The sequence below is a fragment of the Fistularia commersonii genome, chromosome 18 (assembly GCF_037954325.1).
Source record: "Fistularia commersonii isolate RoL2024-O1a breed Wild chromosome 18, RoL_Fcom_v1.0, whole genome shotgun sequence".
NCBI classification, from domain to species: Eukaryota; Metazoa; Chordata; class Actinopteri; order Syngnathiformes; family Fistulariidae; genus Fistularia; species Fistularia commersonii.
In genome coordinates this window covers 13,459,191-13,471,114 of record NC_141301.1, presented here as the reverse complement: position 1 = coordinate 13,471,114, position 11,924 = coordinate 13,459,191, and the positions used below count along the sequence as shown (strand labels likewise).

At 46.5% G+C, this 11,924-nt stretch overlaps 1 protein-coding gene and 1 long non-coding RNA gene across 3 annotated transcripts in view; one reads left to right on the top strand and one right to left on the bottom strand.

Annotated features, from left to right (window-relative positions):
* Positions 1-459: 459 nt before the first annotated feature.
* LOC147224469 (uncharacterized) lies at positions 460-2,667 on the bottom strand. 2 transcript variants are annotated; one of them, XR_015107432.1, is made up of 4 exons: positions 1,756-2,038; positions 1,347-1,422; positions 1,086-1,135; positions 460-573 (listed from the first exon to the last, which is right to left on the bottom strand). It is a non-coding gene; the product is annotated as an uncharacterized LOC147224469 (long non-coding RNA). The 2 variants fall into 2 exon arrangements; XR_015107433.1 differs by lacking the exons at positions 460-573; positions 1,756-2,038 and adding an exon at positions 2,632-2,667 and having other exon boundaries at positions 1,005-1,135.
* The window catches only part of ttc9b (tetratricopeptide repeat domain 9B), a 31,071-nt gene continuing 21,295 nt past the window's right edge, over positions 2,149-11,924 (top strand). Inside the window, 2 exon segments of the mRNA XM_086164042.1 lie at positions 2,149-2,169; positions 2,171-2,591. Coding sequence (XP_086020168.1) covers positions 2,149-2,169; positions 2,171-2,591 — 442 coding nt within the window.

The window sequence follows — 11,924 nt, the reverse complement described above, 5'->3', positions numbered from 1 at the left end:
CTGTCTGAATTGCAAAGCGTCTGTATAATCAGACGATGACGGCTTTGTGAAGCTGCGGCCTCTGCCTCGCATTTTCCTTCATATTTTATTGACGGTCTTTACTTTGCACTGTTTGTCTTATACTCCTCAGAACAAAGATAGCAGACTTGCTAATTTGCGATATATTTAACTCGAGGCTAATCTCCCAGAATCACATATTAATGACGCTCCATAGTCTCCATGAATAGAAATAGTTCACACAACGGAATTGCTGGGAGATAAAATTTGGCTAACTTGCTATTAATAACATGGTGACACCATTTGATAAGTGCCTTTTTTTCTTTCTATAACCTTAAAGATATGGCTACCTGAAGCTTTTGGGTCACAAACATTTAGCACAACTCCTTTACAAATACAATTGAGGATAATCTGTTTATACCCTCGCTCACCCGGAGCATGGACACAGCTCGGAAGCGGCACTGCGAGTGAATTGTGAAAATGTTTTTTTGTGTGTGTGTGTGTGTGTTTACCTCCCCTCTCACACCTGTACCTTCAGTTGTGCCGTGATGAATTATCCATGAGTGCTTGTAGAATCTGTTGTTGAAGTATAAAGACAGTGATAAATCACATCAGCAAATATTTACCGACCGTCAGACAGGCTGCGTTCAAACTGAAAGCCAAAGTGCTCTGATCTTTTTTGTTCTTTTTAATGCCGTAACATTTTTTTACATCCGTGTGGCATATTATGTAATATCTGATTTTCCCTGTGGTGGAGCCCTGATTTTTCTTACAATTTTCTTAGATGTTTTTGGTAATTTTTGGACCATTTTCTTCTAAATTGTCTCCTTTTCTGAATTCTTCTATCCAGTCCCATGCTATTGTTTTACTTTTTATTTTTCTTTAATGATTTTAACCAATATCTTACTCATCTTTGAGATATTCTTGCTCATTTTCGGGTCTCTTTCTTAAAGATGCCACAGTTCAATGATACAATTGTTGTCTCGCAAAATTTGAGGGAAATTCTCCTTGACTGGGGTTTTTCTGTTCCACTAGACGTATTTGTTTCATTTCAATGCATTCAGAAAGATTTGAAACAAGAGCAGCACCTTCTTGACTCGCATCTGCCGATGACCTCACTGCTGTTCTTTGGGATGATCTGATGAGAAAAAGATTCCACGGACACACATTCAAACTGTTCTTGCAGTCCTTCCTAAAAGAGTGGAAGCCGTGCTGGTAGCTAACATGGAAGGCCATTAAATAAAATATCCTTTGAATGTTAAAACCAATGCCTTTGTCCATGCTGTTGTGGGGAGATTCCACAGACTGCAGGTTAACTCCGCATTACATCAGAAAGTTGTGTAATTCACCTTATGTCCACCAGAGGTCGCTGTTTCACCCATCCGGCTCCCGCTGACCGTCTACGTCTCCTTGAATGCCCAGCAGCTGCGAAATAACAACCGAATTAATAAATATCAACCTATTTAGTTGGTGTCAGCGCTTTTCTACATGGTAGCTAAAATCACCACCAGGGAGAAATGTAAATAAACGTTTGAGTTTATGTAAAACACGTGATATAGCCGTTTAGCTAGCACAAAAAAAGAAAAAAAAATCGATTGTAAAAAAAAATAAATAAAAAAAAATAGTGATACTGCCAGTGTAAAACAAAGTAATAATAAAGAAAATCCTCTTCGAATAACGATATTTTTTTTCTTTTCTAATTGTATTTTTTAAACCACCCCTCCGCCGGACTGCAGTAACGCCTCACGACTCTCTTACCCACAATGCCGCGCGGCGGAGCGGTCGCGTGAGCGCTGTCCGCGGTGCTGAAGCTGCGCGTGCCTCCCGAGCTCGCTCCGGCAGCGCGAGCATCCCTCCGCTAGACCATCCGCGCGCGTGTGAGTGTGTGTGTGTGAGTGTGTGTGAGTGTGTGTGTGTGTGAGTGTGTGTGTGAGAGTGAGTGTGTGTGTGAGTGTGTGTGTGTGTGTGTGTTATTGTTTTGATTCCCCTCCTCTTTAAACTCGCGTTGTTGCCGCCGTGCGGTTTATTCACGCGTGTGTAGCTCCGGAGCGTCTCGGCAAAGTTGCTAGGAAGGAAACGGACGCAATTTCCGTGTCCGTGTCCGTGTCCGCGTCCACGCCGGGTCCACGCCGCGTCCACGCCGCGTCCTATATGCACAGCACGCTGCTCCGGTCCTCCCCGACGAAAACACACCTTCGTGTCCGAGCACCATGGCCCGCTCCCACTGAGAGACATGGAAGCCAAACAACACCCCATAAAGAGCCTGAAGAGCTACCCGGAAACCGGCGGCCGGAGTCTAGCGGCGGCCGCCGGGGGGGACGGCGGCCACCGAGCCGCTGACACGGAGATGGAGACCAAGATCCAGAAAGCGATCAACTTCAAGGCGGAGGGTCACCGTTGCTACAAGGAGAAGAAATTCCGGGAGGCGATCGGCAAGTACCACCGGGCGCTGCTGCAGCTCAAGGGGGTGCACGTTGTCGACGGGACGACGGGCTCCGAGGTGAACCTGCTCAGCCAAGCCGCCGCCAAGCTGACCGAGGAGCAGCGGAGAGCCGTGGAGAGCACCGAGATCGAGTGCTACGACAGCCTGACAGGTGAGCCGCCACCCCGCATCCCGCATCCCGCATCCCGCACCTTTTGTTTTACCCGCCCGGGTCATCCGGTTCACGCCGTCCCTGCAGGTGCGTCCCTGGACGGGATCACGTTGTAGCCTGGTGGAAAACGGGAGATGAGATAAGATTTTTTTTTTTTTTGGTCTTGCTATCCCCTGTCTTCTGCCTTTCTATTTATATTCATATTTATTTTCTTTTTTTGACATTATAACTGTCACGCTGCTGTGCCAGGAATTTCTCCGATGGGGATCAATAAAGTTTCCCTTCCCCTTTTCCCTTTTCCCTTTTCCCTTTTCCCTTTTCCCTTTTCCCTTTTCCCTCTTCCCTTCCCTTCCCTTCCCTTCCCTTCCCTTCCCTTCCCTTATCTTATCTTGAGATGATCTTTACTGAGCCCGACCATGAGGACATTCAACTGCCACAGCAGCGTTACAGGCTAGAAAAAGTGTGCAAATGGTAATCATTGGAAAAAAAATGCATGTAAGCATGTAGATACCAATGAACAATTTACAACATAAGGAGCAGGAAAAAAAAAATATATGAAAGACATAGACATAGGGGGTGTGGGTAGTAAAACAGAATGAGTAAGGTGTCCCGGAGGATGTGTAAATATAATACAGATATAAATATTGCACGGATAAAAGCGATACGTAGAGGTGGAGGTAGTGCAAAAAAAAAAGGGTGATGTTCAAACCCTGGTGCTTGCGTGTCATTTAGCCTCTCACACACACACATTTTGTAAAGGAAAAGTGGTTGTGATTCAGTCACACAAAGATGTGGGGGCTCAGTGAGAAACACAAACATGATGAATTAACAAAAAAGATGGGATGCCCTGACAAATCCTGAGGTGAGAAGACACGCACCATCTCACGGATGGTGTCGAAGGGCGCCTCAGAGGGTTTACTGAGCCCCCGCAGATCAGGCAGACAGCTAATTTTTCCAAACTTAAATCATCAGTTCAGATGGCAGACTTCAAATGCAATTGCTCTCAGTGGAAATAATTGAAAATTATATTTATAAATTGGTGTTGCACCAATAACCTATGGAAATCCACCACTAAATACGTATAATTTTTCTGCAAGTTCAAATGATTACCACCGACTCCTCGCTTTTCAACTACGTCACATCAGCGGTCCTTCTCAGCCACACATTTTGAAGGGATCACTGTGCAGAAGAGGGCCTCGATTTTCACACACACACACACACACACACACCCTCAAATACCCAACGGCACAAACAAGAGGGTCCCTGGTTGCTCTTCCCCCAGTCTGCACCGGTTTCCTTCAACAGTCCAAAAACATGCATGAGGTTGCATGGTTGCATAGGTGTACATGTGGCCCCGTGATCCGGGCTGAACCCCACATCTGGCCCGATATCAGCTGGGACATGCTCCAGCCTTCCCGTGACCCTGAGTACAGGATAAGCGTCGTGGATAATAAATGAATGAAATATTAGTCATTAAGGCAAGGTTCTCTTGCTATTTTCCTGAGAATTACAGTGCACTTCATCACAGAAGGATATGTAGATGCGCACAATTTTTTTCAAGGCTAAAGATGTTGGTATGAAGGGTTACCGGCTTAAAGTGCCAGTTTGGGGAGGATCATGTTTTTGTACTGCAAAAGCCTCTCCTCCATCCTTTCACTTTGTCTTCCTGCGTTGCTTCTGCTGTGTCAGAGTAGACTGTTAAACCACCCACTAAGAAATAAACACAATCTCATTGCACAACAAGATCCTTGTTAACAGCGAAAAACATGTGACCGTGACAACAGCACGTGCTCACTGTGAACGGCAGGTCACGGTGAATAATGACATGCTGGTAGAAACGGTGATGGTGCGTTTCCATCGCAGTCACCCGCATGAACGCCGCGATTCGAGCTCGCCAGCCAGCCAGCCAGCCAGCCGCCGCGACAAGCTGAAAGTCGGCCTTGTTCTGAGCAACATTCAGAGCCCACGGGAGGGGGGGGGGGGGGGGGGGGGGCTGGGAAAGATGGGGAGCCTGTGGGGAGCAGGGTGAAGATGGACAAAAAAATATTTAGGGGATGAAAGTGACGGGAGATAAGGGGGAGAAGAAAAGGGAATTGGTTTGTGGCTGTCAAGAAAAACACGCCTGAGAGAAAGAGTAGAGGAGCACTGGAAAAGGATGAGGGTAGGGGGGGAGGTGGGGCTGCTAGCACGCGACAGGGGGCCATATTTACCATGGCAACCATCACCGGGCCTTTTCCCTGTTGTTGTATTAATACTGCTCATACCCTCCCCTCGCTGCTGCATACTGCTACGTATACGCGCACACACACACACACTCACACACACACACACACACAAAGAGACCTCGCTTTAACCTGGCTTTGCCTCAGTGAGCTCATTTCCATTCAAAGTGTTTGCTGGTGGTAAAACATATGCATAGGTTGCCTTTTTTTTATCATGTTACATCATATTTATGTTTATTTACCGACAATTTAATGGCGCACGTACTAAGCCTCCTCTGTCTTGTTGTCATATTATCTTCATGCATTCCACTCTATCAATAAATCTAAAGAAAATAGGCTGCCAAATGTTGCATAAGACGCCGCCCTGTTTCTGTTGCATCTTTGAGTCTGTTGCTCCAATCCAGTGGGTGTTTCTTTTCAAACGAATGCTGGCCGTATTCCCAAAGCGGCTAAGAGGAGAGGTGACGGTGCAAAGGTTGCGGAACATGAAGTCTTACTTTGCAGGGTAGAACCGCACATCTGAGGTGATGTCAGGGCACTCTCGCAGGCGCCGCTCCGACTGGAGCCATACATTATCTGTTGAATAATAAATCGTTAATTGTGAATGGCTTGAAAAAAACAGCGTTTAAATGCAAAGTTGAATTATATGTGCATTTCTATCTACTGCACAGACAACACTATATTGTATATTCTATATACTCTCAATTCTGTGAATATATATCTATATTCACTTGGTGTCCGGCTAATACAGTAAGTTAACCCATAGATCTGCAGTCTAAAGGTACATGTTGATGTTGACGTGTTATGAAAGCAAAAATGCTGCCACGCCAGGCTTTTGTCTCCCTCGCCGTTCCACATGCCGCTACCTCCTCCTCGACGCGAGTTTCCTTGAGTAATAGCCGGGATGATCAGCTCTCAGGCTGCTGCCTGCCGAGTGCTGACTCAGTGGGAGGTGGAGTATGGAATACAGCAATCAGTTTACAATAATGCGAGGCGAAAGAAATGACTGGTGTATTAAATAAAAGTTTGGTGTTTCTGTCAGAAACGGCAAGTTAATTTCATGCACATAGTGATTTCAAAGAACGCATTGGCGTTCCAATCAGATCGCAGATCTTTTTTTTTTTTCTTTACCAAATAGGAAGAGAAGCTTCAGGCAGAAGGAATGCTCGCTGTCTTTCTGTCTTAGTGGCAGAACCTGACAGTTAGCAAACAAGGAACTCATCAAATCCCACATAGACTTTGACCATCAGATAAACGGTGCAGGATCAGGGGTTCAATGCCTTTGAATGGAGGTTAGATGGCAGGATATTATCAATATTATTGTTGTTGACCCTTAGAGAGAATTGAACAACCTTGGATGACACAGACAAAACAGATGATAAATGAAATGAAAATTAGCAATAAGTCATGAGGTTTAATGACAAATGCTACAGGAAGTCTCCATCATGCATCAGCTGCCTTGAGCTGCCCTGTGATTGGTCCACAAAGACGCACCATTGGAGAGCAGAGGCAAAACCAGAGTCTGCTTTGTGTTTGAGTCTATGTATGCAACTGTGTTTGTCGGAAAAAAAACAGCTAGCCAGGGGCACGAGTGTGTTTGTTTGTTTGTGTGTGTGTGTGTGTGTGTGTGTGTGCGCAAGAGAGAGCGATTGCTCTCGGCGCTGCTCATCCCTGATGTTCTTTGCGTAGCTGCTGCTGACATTGCTGATTCTCTTTAAGTGGGGTGTTTTAGTGGGACTATGTGATCGAACACAGGCTCGAAGCTGCTAACCTGATGTTTTACCATCTTGCTGACCTTGTCGTGTTGAGAAAAACTCCCGCTGTACCCGCTTTCCGCCATACCTTAGCATGTAAATCTACTTAAGTACATTTTGAAGCACTTGTTTAAGGTATATATCATTTTATTTGCGCGACTTCATCGGCAGCGAGAGGGAAGCATTACTTTTTATGATACTTCAAATTAATATCTCTTTACAGTGATAGTAACTAGGGGCTTAAATCATCACAATCCAGCCACCTATTCATCCTTCTAGCAAACCTCCCAGTGATTGTCGCTTCCTGAAATATGACTGCGATGTAATTCAGTTTGTCAGTAAGGACTCCAGAGGAAATTGAACCTTACAACCGTACGCCTTTCAGCCTCTTCCATTTCCATAAAGTCAAAGTAATGCAACTGACATATCATTGAACATTTTCTTTGTGAATGTCAAATGCAGCAGTCAGAAGTACACCAACCCAAGTTATCACTGACTAGCATTACCACCACTGACTACCTCCGTGTCTTCACCAAAGGAAGACACCAACAAACATCCGGCTTTGGATTTGGATGGAAATATCTTTTGTTAAAGATTTCTAGAAAGCTCTCTCTCAAGCGTGCAGGACATTGTTCAACACGAAGGTGCCTTCAGAAAGACAGAAATGACATGAAGGATGCATTTTCAATCGCGGTGGTTGGACTCTCTGTGCCAAATGTCTTAGATTTGATAGCACCAAGTATAAAGACTGGTGCTGAGATGCTCCTCAAGAGATGCAGGGTTCTTTTCAAAGCAGTGCTTATGGTTCTGGGCTTTGGGTAGAAGCTTTGGACAAAGCCAAGGCCGTGAATCCTTCCAGATGTCACGCCGTGCGTGCTGATCATTTTCCAGCTGCTCCGCCGCTGATGCGAGCTAACACGTGACACGAGGTATCCTCCCGGAGTTGTTCAATGCCCTTGAATTGGATCCTTGAAATGGAACTCATCCGTTATGAAATCGTTGATCTCCGAAGGGACTTTAAACAACGGCAGCGCTTTTGCCCTCGGTGGCCTTGATAATTATCCTCCCTGCGATGTTTTGATGATGTTCTCCCAGACTTACTTCGCTGAAGGGGGTTGTTTTTGCTGTTGTTTGCTGCCCATACTGAGGACATCTTCCTCATACGCTCCATTTTTAAGCCTTTTCGTGATGAGTCCCATTGCCATGTCGAGCCGGGAAGGACCATCCAAACAACCGCAGTAGGTTTTCAGTCATGAAGCTGTGTGTGAAACTGCCTGAATCCACCCAAGCCTGTGACACTTGATGCAGAAGTGTTTTATCGTGAATGTTAAAATTGCAAGATGACATGTTTGCATGTCAAATCGAAGTGTCGTGTCTAATTTCGGGGTGGTTTCCTCACCTCGGTGTGGCGTCTTTTCAACCGCACACGGGGCCGAACAAGAAACCCGTCAAACTCCATATTATACAACTGGAGTCAGATAAACGATCGGTCGGGGTTCGATGCCTTTGAATGGAGGTTAAATGGGTTCTTAGTGGGATATCATTGCTAATATTATTGTTGCCCCATAAAGAGTATTGAAATGGAACAGCCTCGGGTATTTTATGTTGACAGATCAGGTCGTAGGCCGATCCTGGTTTTGGCTCGCTAGATAAACGAGACCGTCAAAATCCTTTTCCTTCTTTTGATGCAGTTTGATGTGAGCTTCACGTTTCTCTGGTGGAATTCCATCATGGCATTGCACCGATGCTGATCTTGGCTCCTCCGCCTCGTTCTGCTCGGAAGGGCCGGTGTCAGATGGCTGTTGTTGGGCTGAGGTTGGAGGAAGAGTGTTTTCATTGCTCATCAGTGTGAATGTTTTCTGAAAAGTTCCTCTGATGCTTTTCATGCCGCCCTTTTTTTTCCCCGCTTGTTTTTCTCCTCGTCTTCCTCAAGGCCTCTTCTTTTTTTTTTTTTGACAGGTGGTTACATTTCCTGGAGACGACACCGTATCTCCCCTGACTTTTACCTTCACTCCTGTTTCACCTTTCTGTAGCAGTAGACTAGGTCACCCATCAACTCCTGAAAGTATCTTTAAGAAGACACCAAACTTGTACGTGCAAACGCTGCATTCTGATATAAACCAATGTTTTCTTTTCAGTTCATTTTGTCGTTATCTGTACCGCTTCTTCCACATGCAGGAGGTTCTGTACCACCAATACAAAAACATTTCTTTGAGTGTTGAAGCATCAGAATTTTTTTCGCACTACCCCACTACCTCCAAGTCTACTTGCCACTCTCATCCGTGCAATATTTATATTTATACTATATCTATACATTCTCCAGAACACATCACTTCTTAGCGTGTCATTTTTACAAGCCACATATCTTACTGCACGCCCGTTATTTCTATAACCATTCCCTGCACAAGGTATTTCTTTTCATTCTTTTTATGCATATATTGTACAAAGTCTTCGCATATTCTTTCTGTAGTTACCATTTCACACTTTTCTACCCTGCAATGCTGCTGTGCACATAGAGAGGCGTACAGCCATTCACACGTCTGGACAATTAAGGCTCACCAGTGAACCTCCTGCATGTTTTTTGGAGACTCCACATAGAAAGGTCCGACCGTGGATCTTCTCACTATGAGGCAGGAGTGCTAACTACTGTAATCATTGAGAATTTCTCTATATATGCTGATTCCTAAGCTGCTGTTGATAAGAGCAACCTTGTGAACATCGACGCGGGGCGTCTGTCTAAAACACAAGCGATGAAAACGCAAAGAATCAAAAGCAGAGCGGGTGAAAAACAGGTGGAAGAAAAGAAACAATAGCAATCGTACGGATGTCGGGAAAGAAATCGAACGGAATGGGAAGCGGAATCAACAGCTGCCTCGTTCTGTCTCAGACGGAGATGGATGACAAATGTCCTACTTGCTGGCCTTGTTAAGGAGACAGTCTGTGTTCCTGAAATGGGTTACACCTCCACTCCTGTCTGTCTGTCGCCTTCCGCTCCGCTGCAGCAACCTGTCCAGAGGCAGACGGCCTCCCGAGCCGCCTCGCTCACCCACCGTCACCCGCCACCCACCTCCGAACCGGGAGCACGGAGAAACCGCAAATGTCGGGAGTCGTCTCGGCTTTAAATAGAACCGAGGTTAAGTTGATTTATTTGTTCCAAATGTAAACCGGAACGAATGAAACAAGAGGGGCGATGACGACGGAGATCTTTCCCTCTGCTTTTTCATTAACTCCTGCCTCGCTCTTTGTTTGTTCCCCCTTCCCGGCTCGATTCTCCGAATGAGTCACGGCCTTGGTGGAGACGCAGCGGGAGGGGAATGGTGTGTTTCGTAACACGCACCACCTTTTGGTGCAGCTGCTGTGTGACTGCCTGTGCTTTTTTTTTTTTTATGACTGTAAAAAGATATTACGAAAGATCACCAGTAAACTAACATGTTTTTTTTCGCAAGTTCAGCTTGCCTGTTTTCACTTGAGAGGCAACCTGATGCCTCATCCAGTTTGTCCGGGGCAGATGTTGTGACTTTGGACAAAGTGTCCTTTTCTAGCTATCAGATCTGGTTCAGGATGCCATGTTGACTGCAGCGTTTTTGAACTTTCAGAGATTTCGTGTAGTGTCTGAATTCCACGAGCGCATAAAATAGATGATGTGGAAAACAATGTCAGACTGAATCTGGCCAAGCGGATGAAAATGAATGACCGAAAAGGTTTGTTTTAGGCCGATCCCTAAGAACACCGGCCTGACGCCGGCAAGGGACCTCTGACGAAGGTCACGTTAGAAAGACGGGCGACTCCTCTGACTCCCAACGAGAAGGTCCGCGGTCGGACTTCAGCAGAGATCCTTTCTGTATGAAGTCTCCCTGTCAGTGGCGGCTCCTGACAAAGTTACCAGCAGGGTCAACTTCAGCGGTGATGACTAAGGAGACCCATTGAATAGATTAATTAACAGATGACGAGACAATTGTCGCAATTTGCATGGCGCAGGAGGTAGAGCAATCGTCTTTGAGACATCCCTGGTTCGATTCCCAGCTCTAAGTGTTGTTGAGCAAGACACCGCGCCCCTGCTCATGGGTCATCCATGATGGGTTAATTGCAGAGACTGAATTTCCCCAAACAAAGTATAAATTATTATAAAAAAAACCTAATATTCAAATCCTCTTACATTGAGTGTGACTAGACGGAAGTGATGGCTTTCTTTTGCCTGAGCAGGTTATGTAAAGACGAAAGCACGAATGTGCAAGTCCGCCTGCAGTCCCTAGGGAAAGCAATGAAGTGCCCGTTTTATGGAAAAAGAAAGATTTCACATGAGAGTCTCGGGGGATTTCAAACCTGACTGAAAATCGCCCCGAAAGGGTCGGCTCTCCACCGAGCTGATCGGACATGACGTTCAGTGGCGGCTACAATGGTCAGAACTGCGATTTTTAAATTCCCCTCCTTTGGTGGTACGTTGCGCAGATTGCCCTTGTGAGCAAACCGTTCATGCACAACTTCCACAAAGGGTTGGAAGCCACGAGGAGCTGAATATCCTGATATCAGTGAGATGTAACACCACAGAAGGCTCGGTTTTAGCGAACCGCTCAGACCACTGCTGGCGCTCGCGCGAACGCCGCACAGATCAGAAAACTCCTCCCTTTCATCTCCGGGCAGCTTCATCATCGGGGGACGTGGCGAAGGCGATGATGAAAAGAGCGATGAAAAGAAACCGGGGGAAAGAAATGTATAGATGAGGGGGTTATGAGAAGGAAGGGTGGCGTAAGCGGTGGGTGGAAGGGAGGGGCGGTTTGCCCGGTGACTTGGGAAAAAGAAAAAAAATGAGTGCGCTATGCTTGCAGGAGGCTGAGAAGAAAGCAATGCCATGTAAGGGTGAGAAGGGGGATGGGGAGGTTGGTGTTTGTCGCTCCTTCTGTGTGCGTATGTCTGCCGTCGGAGGGACTGGACGCCGCGCAGCCAAAGCAGAGGGAACGTCGTGTGCCAGGCCTGCAGATGGCGTGGCTACGACTGGCACTCCCTCTACTGTACCGCTTCCACTGTACCGTCCTCTGCGGAGACCGGAGAGAGATTTGCAGGATGTGGGGGGAGGAGAAGGGTCAGCGAGGCGGGATTCAGATTCCGGCGGTCTAAGAGGCTGAACGCCGCTTTTTGTGTGATAGGAAAGGTACTGCATCGGCAGAGTGGGCGGAAAGAAACAGCTTCATGACCTCAAAAGACTTGAAAGGACGGCGTCCGGAGCCGCGTTTGAGTAATCCCGTCCGGGCCGAAGCGCTTCGTATCACAACCCCGACAGGCCTGCAAGTGTCACGGAAGTAAATACGATTCGGTCGGCTGTCAGGAAAGAGGGAGTTTGAGCGTGTATGTTTGAAAAC